The sequence below is a fragment of the Eretmochelys imbricata genome, chromosome 3 (genome assembly GCF_965152235.1).
Source record: "Eretmochelys imbricata isolate rEreImb1 chromosome 3, rEreImb1.hap1, whole genome shotgun sequence".
In the NCBI taxonomy this organism is placed as follows: Eukaryota; Metazoa; Chordata; order Testudines; family Cheloniidae; genus Eretmochelys; species Eretmochelys imbricata.
Window position 1 is genome coordinate 113,608,937 of NC_135574.1, and position 21,357 is coordinate 113,630,293.

The following is a 21,357-nucleotide window of genomic DNA, read 5'->3' on the forward strand; positions in this document are numbered from 1 at the left end:
TCTTACAGGTGCAGTAATTGATCGTTTTTATAATTGACGTTTTTAAGCCCAAAACCCCAATGTGCTGAGATTTAGATTTTTATCAGCACAGACTTCCCAACATGGGACATGAAGAGATACCGCAGAACCTTGCTAACTGTTCATGAATGCCATGCAGACCCATTGCTATTACTAATCCTTCCATAGTACATTTATTTGCTTAACCCCTGATCATTCAAGACTACTTTATCACAAAACACACTTGTTTTCAATTATTTTGAAAAGTATCGTTTAGTTATGTTACTCTTATATTAGCATAATAGTGAATGTGCTTTATCATATGCTGTAAGAATCATGAAGTCTTAGAAAGGTAAACTATAATAACATTGCTGAGATATGGGCAGAGATTACCATGCATTTTAGTTAAAAGTACTGGGTTAGTGGATCAGTGAGATTCTATTCTACAAGGAAATTTTTAATTTTAACTGAAATGAGTTTAAATTCTAACTGAAACTTATAAAGAAGTAACAGTAAAAGCACAAGAATTAGAGAAAGACATAGTCAGCTGGAAATCTTGCCCCCTTGAAAAAAGTGAGTTAAAAGTAGTTTTGGGTGCTATTCCTGCCCCTGACTCCCCATACCAATTTCTGTGGTTTTATAATCAGTTTCCCGTTTTTAGAAATGTTTTTCCATTTCCTCTTTGTGGGTGTGAAAGGCACATGCCAACACGGGAAGCTGACCAAGAAACTGACTGGGCAGAGGTAAACAGACACTGTCAATACAGAAGTGTGGACAATAGCACAAAGGAAACAAACTGAATAAAAGCTACCATTCCATTTTCCTCTAACTTTCAGTTATAATCTTCGGTGTTAGTAATAAATGTAAGAGGTAAAAGGACTTCAGGCAGAATAGAGAATTTTAAAGAGCCTCTGTTACAGAGTTCATTTTACACTGCTGGAGCAAATATAAATACATAAAATGCTTTATAAAGATATATTCCCTTCTTCCCAACAGAGGGAATTTTTACCATGAATTTCTACACATTCACTGAGGCAGTCAGATTCTTGAAGGAAGTTGTTTTCATTCCCTTTGCAGCCACCATAGATGAAATGTAGGCAAGTGCCTGAAGAAACATCAAAGTGCCAGCGAGGGAAGTGCCCTTTACAAGGGCCAACAGCGGGGAGCACTAAGCACTGTTCTGTTGCAACAAGAAAAGAAAACCATATTTCTGATCAGCTGTATCTCTAGAAGCTAAGCTCACATCTAAACATTAAAAATCCATTAAAATGTAAGAGGCTTGTACTCTCTGTGTACTTGTAACTTATCCTTTAATAAAAGACTCTAGTTAATTTCATTTGTTAAACATATTGGATTGTTTCAGCTTCCTGGCAAGGGAACTACCTATGCTTTGACTGCACTAAAAGGTCTGATTTCACTGCAGCTTCTGAAGCTTTTGCTAAGATAGTGTTTTATAACTTCCAACAGTGATATTGTTCTTCACAAAAACCTCTTTGCCTACTAATGCAACAGTATGTGGGGTTTTGGGGTTATTATTATTTTTTTTTTTTTTTGGTCTCCACTGGTAGAAATACAAAGGTATCACAAAAGACTGTGCTACATCAGACACATAGATTCATAGATATTAAGGTCAGAAGGGACCATTATGATCATCTAGTCTGACCTCCTGCACAACACAGGCCACAGAATCTCACCCACCCACTCCTGCGAAAAACCTCTCACCTATGTCTGAGCTATTGAAGTCCTCAAATCATGGACTTCTCTACATTTACATCAGCTAGTTGTACTCGGAAAAGTGCAGTTCTAAAAAGGGAAGAGACCATAACATAAAGAATTTCCTTCTCTCAGTTCACATTGGGTCAGATACTGTCACCCTTACTCACACTAAGTAGTACCTTCCTATGTATGAAGTCCCATTGAAGCTATTTTCCTACATATCTGTAACTGCCTAGCATGCTGCTAGGTAAATAATTAATAACAGCAGAGCGCACAGCAGTTTTCCATATTTGCTCTCTTTGAGTGTTTTGTACTGTTTGCCTCTAAACTGATTACACTGTATTTCTAGCATTTTGGAATTTTTCTTTTCTTTTTACCAACTGCTAGAAATGATGCCTGGCAAACTTTAAAGGTAAATTTTTAGGTATAATTATTAACCTCCTACAATTTCCCCCACATTACCTATATTTGCAAGATTTTGCTTTTGACTAGGTGCCATCTATAATAAAAGGTACTCTTTTTGGTTAATAAAGACTGACTAACTGAAACTATTTCTTTTTTTATTCTTACCTGGGATAAACGCACTGATTTGTTTCTTTGGTCCCTGAGAGAGTGATTGATTAGACTTGTCTGCATCAAGTGAAAGTAGTGGCTGATTTCTTATAGTGTTTTTCTGGGTGTTTTCCACAGAGTTGTCTGCATCTTTAGTCAGGCCTATGATCCTTTGTTGGGCAGTGCTGACAGCTGCATGAGTTGCTGTCTTTCGGCCAGGACTGACTGAATTAATGGAAATAAAAACAATTATTATTTTTGTATGGAAGTGAATGGGAGTTTTGTGATAGTAAAGATGATAGAATTTGGCATGAGGAAGTTTTAACATGTTTTATCAGACTCTGATACCACTCAGCATTCAGACCCCTATTATATGCAGTTTTTCTTTGCCTTCTGAGATGCTGACTCTAAATTTTCAGAGAGTTACAGAGGATTTAGATGCATAGCTCCCACTAGGTAATCCCTTGAAAAGGGTTATGTTCTTAAAAGTGACAACTCAGAGTGAACAATGTATGGCTACAGCAATGAATCAAATGAGGCTTTCCTTAATCTCAGCATTGTCATTACTGCAGCAAATCTGCTACCAACAATAACCAATTCTTTGGATTTAGGATTCTCTGCTCTCCTATGTTTTTTGCTAAACTCTCCTTAAACTGAAAAAACATCCCACGGGTTGCCCTGTGATGTGATATAATTACAAAATTAACTTTTAATCTCTGTTTTTGCAGAGCTAGTATATAAAACTAAAATACAATGAGCTATGTAATGATCATGCTTTTTCACTTTATTGTAAAGTGTAGATTAAGACTATAGCAGTTTAAAGCTACCAGCATCCCACAGTCAACCTCTAATTATTTCACAAAATGGGTAGCACATCTCTGAAGAAGTGTCTAAGCATTTCAGCCACAAAAACCACAATCAATCAATCAATCTTAGGTACTTATACGATCCCAATTACCGCAGTATCTGAGCACCACACTAGTACTATCCCCATTTTACAGATGGGGAACTGAGGCACTGGGAAATTAAGTGACTTGGCCTGTGGCAGAGCAGTGACTTGAATCATGTCTCCAGGATCCCAGGCTAGCATCTAACTACTGGACCATCCTTCCTTCAGATACCATATGCTGGGGAGGTGCAATCATTCCAATTCAATTCATAACACTCTCCAGCACCACTACATAAAACTGAGAGTGGATAAAACTGACAATTTAATGTACCCTGGAACTATATTCCTTTCTAAATCTTAATTAAGCTCCTAATAAACAATGTACCAGATCAAGAAGGGAGAGCATCTTACAGCATATTCCCACTGCAGAAGGAAAGAAGGGCATAAAGTCAAAGTTGTAAGAGTGGTGTAAACTGGGTTGGGGGATGGAAGATAACAAGGCAGTGGGATTGGCTGGATCCCATAACAGATCCTTTTTAAACATCCCAACATTTTGAATTTTTGAAAGGTGTACAACTTTTTTGTGATGTGTACTCTGCATTAGATGTTTCAACCTCTCAGCTATTCCTTCAGATGAAAATAAGAACCCTGGCCTTAGAATGAAAGTGAAGAAAGAACTGATCTTTCAGATGTTTTGTTGAGAACTATTTAATATCTGTTACTCTGGGATCTCCAACAGTTCTAAAGTGATTTAAAAAAACAATTCAATTCATTTTTGAACACCTAATAAGAAGACAGCTACCCTATACACCTGCTGTTTTCAATGAAAGGCTCTAAATAACTATTTTGATTAGAGAGAGCTAACTGTGCACTGAGGGAGCACATTACCACGTTTCTTATCAGAACCCCCAGCCATTGCTTCCAGGACAAAAAACAGTGTACTATGCACTCACAGTTCTGACAGAACGCTTCATCAGATCCATCCGGGCATTGCTCCACTCCATCGCAAGCAAAGGTGATGTCAATGCAGCAGCCATCATCACAGATAAACTGGTAGCGAGAACAAACTCCAGCACAGCCTGTTGTAGAATAATTCTCAGATTACAAGAAGGGAAGCCCAAATACAGGATACTAAATCTAAAGAGGTATTAATATTTCAATGTTATAGCAAAACCCAAGAAAGACAACATGTAAAATAAAATGCTGCAGAAAGACTAGAACGAAGCTGCTGTTTCACACTATGTATGTTGACACAGGAACTATAAAGAAGAGCTGGACCCTGCACCTTCTTCACTATTTTGGTAGCTTTTCTACAGCAGGAGTTTGTGAGCTGGGGGTTTTAGCTGCCAAGAGGTCTGCAACACCTCAAACTCTGTGTAAACATAGCCCCTGTACTGAGGGAGATCAAAATAGCCCCCCTTTCCCGACTTTCTTTACCCAGCTCTGCACTTCTGCTCCTTTCAGTGAGTGAGTTTGGGAAGCTCTCTAATTAAGAAATAGAGAGCTGGGTTGGGGGCTAGATAGTACTGCTGCTATTCAAGGAAAAGTTTTACCCTGCACTCGAACAGCAGGGAGAAGCCAGCAGTTGGCTTCCTTCCTGTGGGCTCTGCACAGCAGCTCTTAATGGTGGGAAGCAGTTTGTTTTCTACAAAAATCCAGAGCAGCAAATACCACGCTTCCTGGAGCACTTGCCCAGACTATCAGTAGGGAGTCTGGCTTGGGTTAAAAAACCCAGGACAGTTCCTAAGTCAAATACACAGGAACATTTTGAATGATGGGGCTTTAATTCCATTTGCTGCACACACCATTTCATAGTTGGATATTTATTTCCTGTCTGTGAGTGTATGTTATTTTACATATGCACACACATGCATATTAATTTTGTTTTTAGAGCTGTGTGCATTCCTTCTTTGTGTTGTATTTTGTCAAAACTCATCAAAGGACAAATGAAGGACATGATCCTGCATCCTTTATTCATATGAGTAGCCCCCGTAATTTCAAATGTAGCATGTACATGAGTAGCATTGAGCCAACATTCTTGCAAATGACCTTAACTGGAAAGAAATGGATTGCTGCGTGCCCTAATATTTAGGTTTCTCTGGTAATGAGAATGTCCATCTCTGGACACATCCGCATTGCTGTTAAATATTAAAAGCTTTCCTGCAACACATTTTGACCTTGTAATTATCAGATGTTTACAAATCACTTTTGCAGCAGTCCTCCCAATGCCAGCATGTTTCTTTGGTTTGTAAAATGCTATCAGCTCCAGCATTTGGACACTGTAACAGCAAACCAGTCTGCGGGAACAACTCAAATGATCAATTATTACACTGCTGTACTCCGTAACAACAACTACAGTTAAAGCATGGTATGAATGTACACTGTCAGCTAAAAACCATACTTGGAAAAACACATTTTATAACCTTTAGTGCTAAAAACACCACAGGCCCTGTCTGCATTAAGGAAATCTGTACTAGTGTAACCACATCAATATCATTTGGGTTGCAAACATTTCTGGGGAACATTTAAAAGGAAACCTCATCCCTTCTGAAAAAACACCGTCTAAAGAAAATTCCTGAATACTGTACATTTATATTATTAATTTGTGGAGGGTATAAGTTATTAATTGGTTCTTTTCCACTCTTCTGCTCATCCATTTAGTTACACTAGTGCAAATGCCTAAAGGAGAAGTGCTGAACTGGTGCAGTTTAATCTGGTAATATTCCAAAGTATGCTCTACCAGTGTAAGTTAATCATAGTTACACAGATGCGAATTTCCTTAATGTAGAAAGACCCTATTACTAAAACTGAGAACCTCAAGAATCGAAGTTCCTCTCATCATTCATGCTGTTTGCCTTCCCCCCCCACCCCCTTGCAGTCTCGGTTTCAGAACTTGAAAATACATAGTCACTTTCTAGCCAATTTCAGTTTCCATTCATGCACTAGCACAATGTTGCAATACCTGGGTTGTAAACATTTCAGAAGAAAGTTTAAAAGCATAAAAAAAAAAAGAAACAATCCAAAACTGCTTTAGTTTAAATACAAATTCACGAAGAAATTTTAATCATCGTTAGTCTGTGGATCTTACACTTATTAATTGCTTCTTCCGTGGTCTTTCACAACAGCATATGCCCTGCCATGTTCTACTGATCCTGCATTGAATGTACAATATACCATCATAACATGCCTGATACATATGGCAATACCAAAGCTATGTTTTGCTTGCCCTACCCTGCATGTTCATCTGCAATGAAGTGATTAATCATGCAAACACATAAAAAGACGGTTTTCCTTCCCTCGTCCAAAAGTGTTTTTAACCCCTTCCCCATTTGAAATAGGAATACAGAAGGAAGGAAACTATTATTAAATAAAAAATGACATTATGATAGGGATCTGCATTCCCATCTACCCCAAGAGACTTTTTAGGTATGCCACACTGCAGCAGTCACACAAACTGTGATTTCAACCATTTTCTCACCTAATGCAGAGTGAAGCATTGGAAGAACGGTCACAGAGATATTATCTGAGCTCTTTTGACCAGCAGTGTCTGTCACAGTCAGCTGGAAAATGTATACACCTTCTTGCAAGTGAGAGAGCTTCAATGTTCCTGGCTGTGGTACCTGATCAAAAGAGAAGAGCCAGAAAGTTCATTTTTGAAATTCTAGTCCTGGCTACTGTACATTAACTGACATAGACACATTAACAAAATTGGACCAGTCATACATTTCTACAAATAGTTGAAACACTTCTGTACGCTGCTTCTCAAGGAGATAAAATATTTCTCTTTCAAGTCAGACCAGATCAATCAAACGTAGATATAATTTCATAACATTTAGATCTTTTGATGCCTTCTACTTGCAAATACCAAATGTTTAGCTTTCATGCACTGGTCTTAGTAATAATTCTCTGTTCTCAGTTATCCCGTGTTGCAGCTGTAGTTATTAAGAGAACAAACAGGATATGTGAACGTCTACAGTAACTACTGAGATGATGGGTGAAATACAATTTGGAAGCTTATTTTACCTCATTCTTCAACTGCAAAAAAATATGTATCAACAATTTGGCTAGAAAACTGGGTTTTCATGAAAGTAATGGACAAAGTATTTAAAGAGCTTGGTAATATTCCACAATGCAGCTAGTGTGTGCTTTAAAAAGAGGTTCTCCACATTTCATCTGTAGCCTAGGTATGTCTCACAATATGCAGTCACATCAGGCCAACTACACCTAAAAGAAAGTTTCTCTGAGTCTAGAGAGGCTATCCAAACTTCCAAGGGAAGTAAGCTCATACCTCAATGTATATCGAGCAGGTGTTACACATGATGGCAGGTGATGCTGGACTGTATATCCAGCAGGTGATATAGGCAGGTGAACACCTGGTAAGCCTGAAGACTGATTTTATGAATCAAAATTTGCTTTATTCTTTTCATCTTTATTCCATAAAGATTCAGTCTGAGGCAGCATCTGGCATGAAAACTGTCAGCCCAAACTGTTAAAGTCTGGCGAAGGTATGAACAACTGAAAACAGCATTTAATAATGGAAAGTGTGGGGCAACTTGAATAGTAGGGAGTGCTACCTACCCCACCTATAGTAAGTCAATATATTAAATATTAAAGTAATCTCTCTCTATATATTTCTACAAGCCCAATAATTTTGATGGTAAAAAGACAAAATATTCAAATAGCTTTCCTCCTCACACTGTGAAACTACTTTTCTAATAACTGAAACATTGAATTATGTTGGAATGAAATACCATTTGATTCACAAATTTGTGTTGTATTGAGAGAACATATTATTTAAAAATTTATAAGAGACTTTCCTGGGTTTCTAAATATTCTTACATTTTGTTTTACAGACAATTTAAAAAAAAATTCAGAACCACTACATTTTCTTCCAATGTATTTAGCACCATTCACCAAAGTAAAAAACCTGTTATTTCTTCTTGTGTACAAATGCAGTGTGAGTGTGATAATCTGACTATTCTCTGAGGAACAATATGTGCAGGAACACAGCAATTTAAACTGCTCATTTTGGCTTCAAAGAGTAGCTGTTAGTAAACTGCAATTTGGCAAGAGGCAGCAGATTAAAGAATGAACAGCGGTTTTCACTAGGCTATGAAATTACTTTCATAACTCCCTTGCAATTTCCTTCAGGTAATGCACTTGTGCTACTCATAAATATTTTATCCCATTCAAACTCAGTTTTCTGCCTTTGTAAAATTAGCCTATATTTGTGTGATTCTAGAATTCTACTAGATTTTCTCTTTAGGCGCATTTTTTCTAACAATGCTAAGTAATGAACTAGTGGGCTTGTTTTGAAGAAGGAAGGCAAAAGTAGTACTAAAAGCACAGGCCCAAATCTGCCGGACTTACATGCATGACCAGTCTCACTTATAACCTTGTAGATCTTTTTATTTCTTTCTGAACATGTTCAGCTAGATCAGAAGCAGGACAAGTTTCCCTCCCCTCTTCACAAACCTCATGAATAGAGGAGGAAACTCTGAGGATAGTTTTATTTTCGTGCTGGTTCAGCCCTTATATTCTCTTAAGACTACCAACAAAGACACCCGTTACTGCCAACTCAGACAGTGCACTTTGTGATGCGGATACCTACCACCCCGGGGAGCTACACTGAAGCTAGCAACTCATTCACAAAGACAGGTTTCAGAGTAACAGCCGTGTTAGTCTGTATTCGCAAAAAGAAAAGGAGGACTTCTGGCACCTTAGAGACTAACCAATTTATTTGAGCATAAGCTTTCGTGAGCTACAGCTCACTTCATCGGATGCATACTGTGGAAAGTATAGAAGATCTTTTTATACACACAAAGCATGAAAAAATGGGTGTTTACCATTACAAAAGGTTTTCTCTCCCCCCACCCCACTCTCCTGCTGGTAATAGCTTATCTAAAGTGATCACTCTCCTTACAATGTGTATGATAATCAAGTTGGGCCATTTCCAGCACAAATCCAGGTTTTCTCTTTCCCCCCCCGCCCCCAACCCACTCTCCTGTTGGTAATAGCTTACATTGTAAGGAGGGTGATCACTTGAGATAAGCTATTACCAACAGGAGAGTGGGTCTGTGTGTTGCGCGGGGGTGGAGGGGGGGTGGACCTGGATTTGTGCTGGAAATGGCCCAGCTTGAGCCAGAAGTGTTCCCAGAAGTCACCTACTACAGGACAGGCCTAACAAAGAAAATAACAGAACGCCACTAGCCGTCACCTTCAGCCCCCAACTAAAACACCTCCAACGCATTATTAAGGATCTACAACCTATCCTGAAGGATGACCCAACGCTCTCACAAATCTTGGGAGACAGGCCAGTCCTTGCCTACAGACAGTCCCCCAACCTGAAGCAAATACTCACCAGCAACCACATACCACACAACAGAACCACTAACCCAGGAACCTATCCTTGCAACAAAGCCAGTTGCCAACTGTGCCCACATATCTATTCAGGGGACACCATCACAGGGCCTAATAACATCAGCCACACTATCAGAGGCTCATTCACCTGCACATCCACCAATGTGATATATGCCATCATGTGCCAGCAATGCCCCTCTGCCATGTGCATTGGTCAAACTGGACAGTCTCTACGTAAAAGAATAAATGGACACAAATCAGATGTCAAGAATTATAACATTCATAAACCAGTCAGAGAACACTTCAATCTCTCTGGTCACGCAATTACAGACATGAAAGTTGTGATATTACAACAAAAAAACTTCAAATCCAGACTCCAGCGAGAGACTGTTGAATTGGAATTCATTTGCAAATTGGATACAATTAACTTAGGCTTGAATAGAGACTGGGAGTGGCTAAGTCATTATGCAAGGTAACCTATTTCCCCTTGTTTTTTCCCACCCCCCACCCCCAGACGTTCTTGTTAAACCCTGGATTTGTGCTGGAAATGGCCCACCTTGATTATCATACACACTGTAAGGAGAGTGGTCACTTTAGATAAGCTATTACCAACAGGAGAGTGGGTTTGTGTGGGGGGGTGGGGTGGGGGGAAACCTGGATTTGTGCTGGAAATTGCCCAACTTGATTATCATACACATTGTAAGGAGAGTGATCACTTTAGATAAGCTATTACCAGCAGGAGAGTGGGGTGGGGGGAGAGAAAACCTTTTGTAGTGGTAAACACCCATTTTTTCATGCTTTGTGTGTATAAAAAGATCTTCTATACTTTCCACAGTATGCATCCAATGAAGTGAGCTGTAGCTCACGAAAGCTTACATTCACAAAGAGACTCATCAGATGAGTGACTTTTGTTCATTACTGTCCTGGGCTAAATTCACACTGGTGACCAACAGGTGAAAGGCTCTAGGCTGCTATTACAAATTCTTTGAGCCAGCAACTCCCTAAAGAATCTTTTAAATTTCAGGAGCCTGCTTGTTTCACTCACAAGAAGAGAATAGCAAAATGATGCAATAAGGACATACTAGTACCCTGCATTGTTTGTTGGTGCATCTCCTGCTGGGTTGAGATTTTCAAAATATTGAAACTGTCATTTTGGAAGTGCTCTCTTTTTTCTCAAGAGCACATTAACAGAGAGAATTCATTTTTGTGGAGAGGAAGAGATTAAAATATAGCCCTTTACGTCCTACTTTACAAACTAATTTGGGATTGAAGAGTTTATAAAATCAAAAAGCTCAAAAAAATCGAACACCTCAAAATGACAGCAGGTATGGTGCATAAGTTGCAGTATGGTTCATTGCATCACTTTCTTCTCATGCTTCAAATCGCTGCAAAGTGATTTCCAATACACTGAATGTGTAAGGGTGTCAATTTGTTCTTCACCAACATCACTTTTGTAATGTGATTTATTTTTTCCCCATGGGGAAAAAATGGTTTGTACTACTGGTCACTAGTTAGACTGGGTTTCATAAAATCCAGATTCCACTGTATTTAACAAATAGTTTCCCCTTATTTGATTCATTTGTTTGACCAGTAAGTGTCTGCAGCCTAGGAACCATAATCTCAGAATGATTAAACACTTGCCAAGCCTTCTCCAAAGCCCACAGTCTGTCAGTCTGCCTCAGGAAAACACCACAGTTATTATACAGGAGATTATATTCACATCTAGTTATAAATGACAGTAAAGTTACTCAATACAAGGGGCATCCTCCAGTGGTACAAATATGATATAGATGCTCCCCTTCCCTAGAGAGGAAAAGAGGGTGTGATCAGAGATAAAGAGGGGTTGCTGGGACATCTCTGCATCATATTGATCACTGGCTATGCATTAGCCTCCTGGGGCCATTTGCAGCTGGTGTATCTCTGCACAGAGGGTCTTTCCCTGAACATAGCCAGCACTAGCGGACTGCAAACGTGAGCTTTACGCCACCTTTGTACATACATCCCCTGACCTGAAATCTCTGCAAATCCATTACCCCTGAGTTTGATCCTTTGCACTTCAATTATTATTAATGCTCCAAAGTGTACATTAATGTAAAATATGATAAATAATGTATTTCAAAAAATAATCTCTAAGGCTTCAATCCAAACGAGGATCCAGCAGTGGAATCTCATTGCAATTTGTAGGTAGAAGGGATGTTTACCTATGTTCTGTAACCAGACTAAGCCTTGAACATGTCACCTAATATATTTATAAAACAAGTACAATTTGTAGTGGAAATGGAACCTTAATCTTAACCCCAAGGCTTTAACGGAGTTAGGGAACAAGTTTAAAATCCTGTCCACACTACATATTGCAACTGTGTGATACTTAAGACTTCTGACTTGGCAGTATTTGAAACATGGATGGATCCAAAGAAAATTGAGACAGAGGATATTGGAGAGCCAGTGGAAGCTGAGAGAGCACTCTGGAGCTGCTTTAGGAAACTAAGGGTATGTCTACACTTTGAGCTGGAGGTGTGATTTCCAGATCAGTTAGACATTCCCATGCCAGCTCTGATCTAGCTAGTGCGCTAAACATAGAAGTATAGTTGTGGTGGCACAAGTTAGCCTCCCCAAGTTCCTACGGTCCCAGGCAGGGTTGCACTCAGAGTGGCTAGCACATCCTTCAGAACTGTCTTGCTGCAGCTACACTTCTATGTTTAGCACGCTAGCTCAATCAGAGCTAGCGTGGGTATGTCTACCTGAGCTGGAAATTACACCTCCACCTCTGAGTGTAGATGTAGCCAGAGGCAAAGCACTGGAGTTATCAGGTGGGAAAAAGGAAGGAGAGCCTGAGTTTTACAGTGGCCAAGACACAGATGACAGCGTGCCAGAAAGGGCCATTAGGGCAGAGGGATTATGGCACACAACACTAAAAGACAGGGCAAAAAAATGTGCCAGAAAGTACTTGTGGTGGGATGGGAATTGAGACAGACCAGCAAAGGGACCAGGGCAAGACATAAATGGAGTGGTCCACGGAAACTTTGATGGCGCAATAGGATATCTGGGAAAAAGGTAAAGATCAGAGAGGCTCAGCAAGCATGCAGAATGGGCTGCCGGGTATAGTGTCTAGACAAAATAGTACATGTAGATTTGCTGTCTCCAGTCACTGCTTGTTTTGCTCTTGCACTTATAGCTGAAGCTACTTATTTTGTTTAAATGCTGTAATACAGGGCATCATCCAAAATCCATATGATAACCAATTTGTTGCATTTTCATTAGGCATTGTCAACAGGAGAAAACCAATGGGGACAGAAAACTATTCTTGATCAAAAGTCACTTGTACTCCCTAATAATTACTGGGCTTCCGAAACAGAGTCATTATTCTGGAATAAAATTACTTCTATTCTAGAGCAGAGTGTGCACATGGAAAGCTATTCTGGAATAGCTATTGCAGAACAGCCTATTCCACAATAGCAATTCCAGTCAATTTCCCCAAGTAGACCAGCCCTTAAGGGTATGTCTACACAGGAGCTAGGAGTGAGCTTCCTAGCCCAGGTAGACAGACTCACAAAAGCTCTGCTCAAGCTACTGTGCTGAAAATAGCAGGTGGCAGCTTGGGTTAGCCACCCTAGCTCAGACTCAGAGGGCCAGGTGGTCTTGGACTCAAGCAACTGGCCCATGCCGGCTGCTGTCCATGCCATAACATCCACACTGCTATTTTTCGTGAGCTCGCACAAGTCTCTCTTCCTGGGCTGCGAGGCACACTCTCAGCTGGAGAGTAGACATACCCTAAAAGAACCTGGACTGAAAATGCTCAACAATATGTACAGCAATTCTGTACTGAAAATGATTAGAATAATGTCAAGAAGGAAAGAGATGTTAGTTCAAAACACCTTAAATTGTTGTTTATATAGCATTAACTGTTAAAAAACTAACCAAAACCAACTAATATTACATAGTTCTGGGGAAAAAGCATATTTAGATGAGCAAGACAAATATTTGAGGAATGAATTAAAACGTTTTTGGAATAGCTGTGGCTGAATTGTAATCTTGGCAAGTGCTTATGCACACAAATCAAGTTAACAATTAGTGTAGTGTGCCTAACTGCCCACATACGGTCACTGAAATTCAATTATTCATGCCTGCCATGTTTAAAAGGACTCAAAACCCATTAAAATTTAAAGGAATTTCAATTGTAAAAACAGTAAATAAAGAAAAATGGCGAATTTTAAAAATCACTTCACTACAGAACAGGAATGTAGGTCCACGTAACGCACCAGAGAGGTGTAAAGTGACACTGGTGTAACTAAGAAACAGGCCTCTTGTCTACAGTATATTTACTCACCTAAATTTTTTGGCTCAATGCCTCTTTAGTAATTTAAATAATAATTTTTTTTAGCATGTTATGTATAAGATAATTCACTAATAGTGACTGCAAAAATGGGCTTTCCTTAATGTGAGTGTGTTAAATTTTTAAACTGAACTTTTTTTATGCTTTTATAAATTGTATAAGGTGCCCAACATTTCATCAAGGCACTTCTGATAATATAAAATAAATAAATATTAATAAATATTTATAAATGGCATTGGAACATAAATGTTTTTAAAAGGATATCTTATAGTTAATATTAATTTAAACTGCATACAGAAATGTCTGTTACCCTATAAACTAATGTAACAATAATTTTAAAAAAACAGTATAAAATGACAGTTTCCATAAAATGTTGAGTGGCTTTTTTAATTTGACACCAACTATCTAGTCACCAATTCCACATACCAGCCATGGACACAGTAACATGTTCTCCAGTATTTAGAAAACAGTAATCTAAAAACCTATGGTGAATTTATACAAATGAAGAACGCATGGCTATTTAAAGATAACCACAAGTCCCAGGTGCATCCTGAAGCACAAACTGAAGACAAGCATCTATCATACCAGAGAAATGCAGTTATCGTATTGTAACCATATTCCCTATCCTCCTAGAGTGTGATATTCCATTTTAAAAATGGTGTAATCGAAAAAATAGTAAGGTTAAGTAATTTCGGGACATGAAAAGTTCTTCCATAATTGGACTAGTTGAAAACTTAGGCCTCAGTGAGCAAGTAGCTCTGCATGGGTAGACCCTTTCACCCATGTGGATCTTCTACAGTCTACACTGAAATCAGTGGGACACTACACAGATCTGTTCATTGTCAAAGTAGAACTTTTACATATAAATCTTCCAAAACCATGTATGGGTCATGACTTAACCTTTCATGCATGTGCCTATTTCAAAGTGTTACTTAGTATTTGCTACTGTATGATGATGCTTAATTGTTACCGCCATGAACGTTCTAGAACTTTTTTTCTCAACAGACTTGTGGTGCTGAGCACCTTCTGCAAAGTGTGACATGCTCAACATGGGACTTGAGGGTATACACGGTATATAATGGGGGGCACTGAGCACTTTACAGTACTGAGCCCAATGTAAGGAATGCTGAACACTAATAAAAATGAAGAGAAATTCTGTGGAATTCTTTCATTTTATCCATTTACAATTATTTTTTAAAACCTGAAAGACCTCAGGAGTTTTTCAGCACATACGACAATAGCACTCTAGAATCAATGCTTGCTTTATAACATGGTTTATTGATAAATTCACTTTTCTCTTCTCATGCAATTAATCTCCCTGGTGTTACTTATTCTTATTTTGGAGCAGGGTAGTTTGCTCCATGGGCTGGATAGCCCAGGGCTAACCAAATCCTGATTACAGGATGAGCCTCACCCGAGTAGGATCAAGTAATTCCCTATAAAGGGCAGCAGGTGGGCACAGGGGGGAAGAGATCAGAGACTGCTAGGAGTGGGCAAGAGTCCTGGGAGTTGAGACTCTAGCCAAAAAGAGTCCTGGGAGTTAAGATTCTAGCAGAAGGAGTGGGAGTAGCCTGTTAATACAAGATGGACTGTGAGCAGGTAATGGAAATTGCAAAAGCTCCCCAGGCAGGGAAGCCTGGGAGTCGGAAGAGAAATGTTTGTTTGTGGGACTTTAATTTAGCACTTAGAGTCTTATTTTGAGTTATTTTCTGTGAATAAACCAAGATACCAAGGAGAGGTTTCTTGACCTCAGAAAAAAGCATGTGGAGTCTGTATAAGGAGGCCTTTGAGGGAGACATTATTAGCAGGACGCTGCAGAAGCACTCGTGGCGATAAGGAGGTGCATGGAAGGTGGCCAGCCCTGTTACAAGCCTTATGACCTTTTTTTTCCACCTTCCACTGGGATAGGGTCCTGGATCTATCTTGTTCTAATCCTTGACTGAAACTAAGCAGCAAATTCCCAGAAAATTATAATAAAAAGCCACCTGTCACATACTTCAATGGCTACATTCTGGAGGCAGCAATTTGACAAGCAAATTATTCTTTAGCTAAATTATCATGAAAGAGAAGTTTCTTTCTACTGATTGCCTGCTGCAATATGACAGGATCTGTTTATAATCACCCCATCTCCCTCTGTGCCATCTACTTGCTCTTTTGTACGTAAGTGCAATGTAATGGCTGTCTTATCTTGTTTAAACACACAACCCCAGTCTCCTTGGTGCTTTTGGATTTATGTACCATTTTAAAAATGGACAATAAAAAAAAGTCAAATATCAAAATCATAAAAGTCAAGGTAAAAAACCAGGGAATATTTGTATGAATAATTATGAATATTACCTAAACTCTAATAAATTAATGTGATCTCTGCTAATTATCCATTAATCCTGACTTCATCAATGACAATGGAAAAACTCCCACTGACTTCAATGCAGCCAGGATTTCACCTATTAAGCATAAATTTGTGAAAAGTGTTTTTTTGTTGAGCAGATCTACGCTTTCACAGGTATTTACTTTGGCGTCAGTACTGTGGTCCTTTCACACATAAAACTACCATTGACTTTAATGTGACTTTTGCAAGCTTATATAATTCCAAGATTGATCTCTCCATTTTATTGACTATACTTTGGTTTGAATCAAAGATAAAAATATTAATGCATATTGTTTTAACATACAAACTTTAGATTTAGATTTTTTTGGTGTTCTGGAAGCATACTCCCATAGTGCATATTAATTAAAAGGAACTTTTTAAAAAACACATTTTTGGTTTTTGTATAACAACTAATTCTTTTCAACGCTATTCTATAAAAATTATTTAAATGTAGTGATCCTGAAAGGGGCCTGAATAATGAGCGATTCAGTTTATCCACAAAATAGGTAAAAGGTATTCTTTGAATTTCATTCAACTCCCCTATGGAGAATGCATACCTAATTAATGCCTTCCAGACCTTCTAAATTCCACATCAACAAAACATTAAATTAAGATAAACAGACTAGCAATGATACACTGACATGTGACAGACTCAAGTTTTGAAATCACCTCTAGTCATTTAGCACTGGGATGATTGGAAATTGGCTCAGTTGTGTTTGCAGTTTTTGTGATGTGGGTCTGGTGATAGCAGGTGAGATTTTCAGAACTGCTCAGGACTGGTTTAACTAACGCTGAGCGTTTTTGAAAATGCCATTCTGTATGTTCTGCAAGTAGTGTGGCAATAGATATATTCCAATACATAAATTCAATGACTAACCATCAGAGAAGTCCACATGCTTTCTTATCAGTTTATAAAGCACTTTTTTTAGCTGTGATATGGGGACCTTTAATAAGAATCCATATGCAAATACAGTAAAACCTTAAATTATCCCCCAAGGGACTAAAAATCTGAGGCCTTGTCTACACTACAAAGTTTTGTCGGCAAAAGTTATGCCACTTTAATTAAAGCGCTTTAATTAAAACCGCTGTTGCATGTCCACACTAGCTCCTTGTGTCGGCAGAGTGCATCCACACTAACAGCTCTTGCATCGACACAGAGAGCAGTGCAGTGTGGCAGCTATCCCACTGTGCAACTGGGGCAGGGTGCTGTGGGGAGTGTTTGCAATGCCTCATGTGGCACGTACAGTGTCACGTGATGCAGGTTTCTCAATCCCATTGTTCCAGGGGCATACTAGTAGATTGTCAGCTACTTTTTCAACTGAAGCATGTGGGGGCAGGGAGAGGAGAGTGGTGTGTCGGAGCAGGGGAGACAGTAGGCTGACTGATCTATCCTGAGGCAGGGGGAGGGGGACAACCCTCACCTCACACATGTCAGGCCCGGCTCTGTTCCGCACAGCAGTCTCTCCCGAAGCAGCCTGCTCTGCCTGCCTATGGTTCTGTCTGTGATTCCTTCCAAGTTCTCCCACAGCCTCCTCAGCGGCCAGGAGAGGCATCCTGAGCAGCTCTGTGAGCTCTCCATGCTGAGGAATGGCTTGAAGTAGTTTCCATTATATACAGGGTTTACAATTTGGTTCAGTGGCTCTCAGCACCCCCTCTATAAAAAGTGTTCCAGAACCCCTGCCCAGAGCTTTGAAAGGGGAGGGGTACATGCCTGTAGAGATCAAAAAAGTAAGCAGAATGTCATGGCAGGCATTGTGGGATACTGGCGGAAGCCAATTCTGTCAACAAAACAAACAGCAGTATTTACAGTGATGCTTTGTCGCTTTAACTGTGCAGCAAAAGACTTTACACCTCTCACTGAGGTGGTTTTATTTTGTTGGCAAAACAGCAGAGTTTTGCCGCCAAAAGTAGCTTTGTAGTGTGTACACCTCCACTGTTTTGTTGCCAAACAGGCAGCTTTTGCTGATGAAACTTTGTAGTGTAGACACGGCCTCATTGTCTGACAGCTGTTGGGCTAAATACTGCTCTCTGTTACACCATTTCAAATACAGAGTGACTTCACTGAAGTCAACAGAGTTAGATCAGATTTGCTCAAGTGTAAATGAGGAGAATTTGACTGTGTGCGGCACCTCTTGGCATTTGTGCTCTCCTGATTCTGGGCTGTTCCAGGGACCACTGTGGCCTGTATATGGGCAGCAGCATTACCCAGAATCTCTGTAGCATTATGTGCTGTGGCCCATTCCCTCCTATCCCTGACATCCCCCTCTTCCCCTTGGCTGAGTCCCAGACATGCCCTCAATGCTCATACTTGTGAAGAGTCCTGGGTAAGCCACTATCACAACCTTATGCAATGTCTGTCCCATAGGAAGTCTCCCCAGCCAGCTAAGGGGTCTCTTCTGGTCCCTTTGTGCAGCCATGGCAGCATTCAGGTGCTGGGCCAGGATGTGGTATCCCTACCTTGGTGTTAAATTTCAAGACAAAACAAAATTGTACTGGAAACCTTAGTAATAAATTAAAACAGTCTCTTAGGATTGGTGTGGCCTACTGGAGATAGTCCTTAGTGTGACTTTTCCTTCAAGCTTCTCTATGAGCTCTTCCAACAAGTTGTTGGTGAAAATACCTTGTTTTAATAACTAAGTTACTGAGGTACTCCTACCCTGGATCCTAGAAGCTGAACAACTGCCATGAAAAAGAAGCTGTCTGGAGAAGAGAGAGTAAATATATTAAGAGAATTTTTGAATCTACTTATTTGACCATAATTTCTCATACCATTAATTATACAATTTCATCACTACTGGCAAGTCAGAAAAATGAGGCTCTAATCTTTTTATCCTAACTTGATCATGAACCACATCTCTGTGAATAGACTAACATTAAACATCTACATTTACAACTGAACTGAATACAATTATCAGCCAAATAACTGATTTTTGCATGCAATACTATATGTACCTTTATATCAATTGATGAGTCACCTTGCAGCAAAGTCCACTCATATTGTATGATTCCATGGTCATCTAAGCTTTCTCGGCCATCCAAAATCACCCAGTCCACTGGTGACTGCAGCACAATATCTTGTCCTGCCTTGCTGTGTGGTGGTTTGTCGTTTTCTTTAAAAAAAAAAAAATAGAATAGTTATTCATCAGAGGAAACAGAATTGTTCATATTTAACTAAAGAATAAACATTCTACATAAGACACTGATTTATTATTCTGCCTTTCTCTGATTTGAAAGGTAGAGAAAACAGCTTTCAGCGCTCAGTTAGTTTCCTGTCCCTCAAAATCTGAGTTCCTATGTTTTTGCCTGTTCAGCATTAAATAAGTTCAGTGTGTTTGTGTCTGTTAGTTGAACATGTTCTGTCAGAAGTTTGACTATAAGCAACCTAAATTCACAACACAGGCTGAAGGAAAAAAAATCCATGGAAGTTCTCCAAAAGCTAAGATTTAATTAATTAAAACACACACAGAGGCTTTTAAAACAGTATTACAATGTAAACTAATCCCATGCCCTTTTGAATCTTGAGAGACAGAAGCATGTCCTTAACTTTTAAATGCAAGGTTTAATTATGTCTAAGTGGCAATACTGGTAAACTGCTGCATGATGTGCCAGCTTCATCCAGGGAGAAAACTGGTATATCTTCATGCTATGAAACATCATCTACAAACAGGGATGCTTCAGTTGCAACAATTATACAGCAAGTAGGATGGCTGGAAGTGTTTTTTATTTAATTTAGGAGGACCAAAGCCAACATAAATCGTATATAAAATATACGAGCACAACATTTGATGTGTGGTCCCAGGGCTTTACATCTTCCAGATCCAACAATGAACACAGGATTATTAATTTCCTTGTGGCCTCTTTATGGTACTCATCACTCTAGGAACTGAGGACTCTACAAACATTAATTGACTTATTTTCAAACAATACAGTGAAGTGGTATTATCACTAATTTACAGATGGGGGAACTAAAGCACAGAGGAAGTAAGGCCAGAAAAATAACACTAATTTTGAAGGACTAACTTGAGATATCTAGAAATATTTAGAATTTTATAGCACTCTGTGTTCAAAGCACAGTTCCCCCTGACTTCAGTTGTGAGAACACAGCACTTCTACAAATCAGGCCACCAGTCTCTCAAGACGGGCATCCAGAAAATCAGGTAAACAGCGGGCATCTTGGAAAACACTGGTTTTGGCAACTTGCCCAGAAACACACAGGAATTCTGTGGCAGAGGCACGGACTGATTCTAATCCCCAGGGCAACATTCAAGTGCCCCAACCATGGGACTGTACTTTCACTTCTTGCAGTTCCCTGCCTCAATCACTGCCTACTCTAGCTGGCCAGAAACTGGGGAATTCCCATTCTGTGGGAAAGCCCAAATACATTTATTCTGTTCCAAAAGAGAGATGAAATGACACTTTGTCTTGACATTTTCAAAATGTTTCCAAGGCTCCCTGAGTGGTGTGGAACCCTCTCAGCCCACCCACTATGGAGCCAGGCAATTTGGGGGTCGTCTGGGTTCCTGAGACCCTGGAAGCCGAGATCCTGGAAGCCCTGGCTTCAGAGCAGTCCACCTGGTGGTCTGCCAAGGAGTTGAGAAGCCCTGGGAGCCACAGCTCTGGAACATTTTGCCTGGAGGGCTGCCTTGGAGTTGAGGAGCCTGAATCCCCAGGTCTGAGGCAGCCTACCAGGCAGGCTGTTGCAGAGTCAGGCTTCCCAGCAGCCCACCTGGTGGGCTATTTAGAAGCAAGGGAGCTGTGGAGGTGGGAATGATTTTCTGATGGAAAAATCAAAACTTTCCAGCAAAACTCAATTTTCCAAAAGAAAATTTGAGGTGTGTTTTTTTTTTTTTTGTAGGAAGTCATTCCAACGGGAAACTCCCAACCAGCTCCACTACAAATCTTTCAACTTCCGCAACAACTGATGCAGGTCTTACAGAAACCAGCTTCATTCACTCTGCATTCCTTTCCTGATTCATTCCCTCAGCACAGTCCAGTCTATGCTTGACTGAGACAAAGTTCCATTCTCCTTTTGCTTCTGTCCCTGTCTCCCACTGTGCCTGTCCCTGCCTCCTCTCCTGCTCTTCACCCACATTTGAATCATACTGCTTCCTCCTTCTCCACAATGCCTGGGAGGAGCACGGA

At 39.8% G+C, this 21,357-nt stretch overlaps 1 protein-coding gene across 5 annotated transcripts in view; it reads right to left on the reverse strand.

The window, feature by feature from the left end:
• Positions 1-21,357, reverse strand: part of LRP11 (LDL receptor related protein 11) — a 58,363-nt gene that overhangs the window by 31,965 nt on the left and 5,041 nt on the right. For all 5 annotated transcript variants that reach the window (XM_077813203.1, XM_077813204.1, XM_077813202.1 and 2 more), the window contains exons 2-6: positions 19,168-19,325; positions 6,633-6,774; positions 4,108-4,233; positions 2,284-2,490; positions 1,007-1,177 (exon numbers count right to left, since the gene is read on the reverse strand). In XM_077813203.1, the coding sequence (XP_077669329.1) occupies positions 1,007-1,177; positions 2,284-2,490; positions 4,108-4,233; positions 6,633-6,774; positions 19,168-19,325 (804 nt within the window). The remainder of the gene's footprint in view (positions 1-1,006; positions 1,178-2,283; positions 2,491-4,107; positions 4,234-6,632; positions 6,775-19,167; positions 19,326-21,357) is intronic.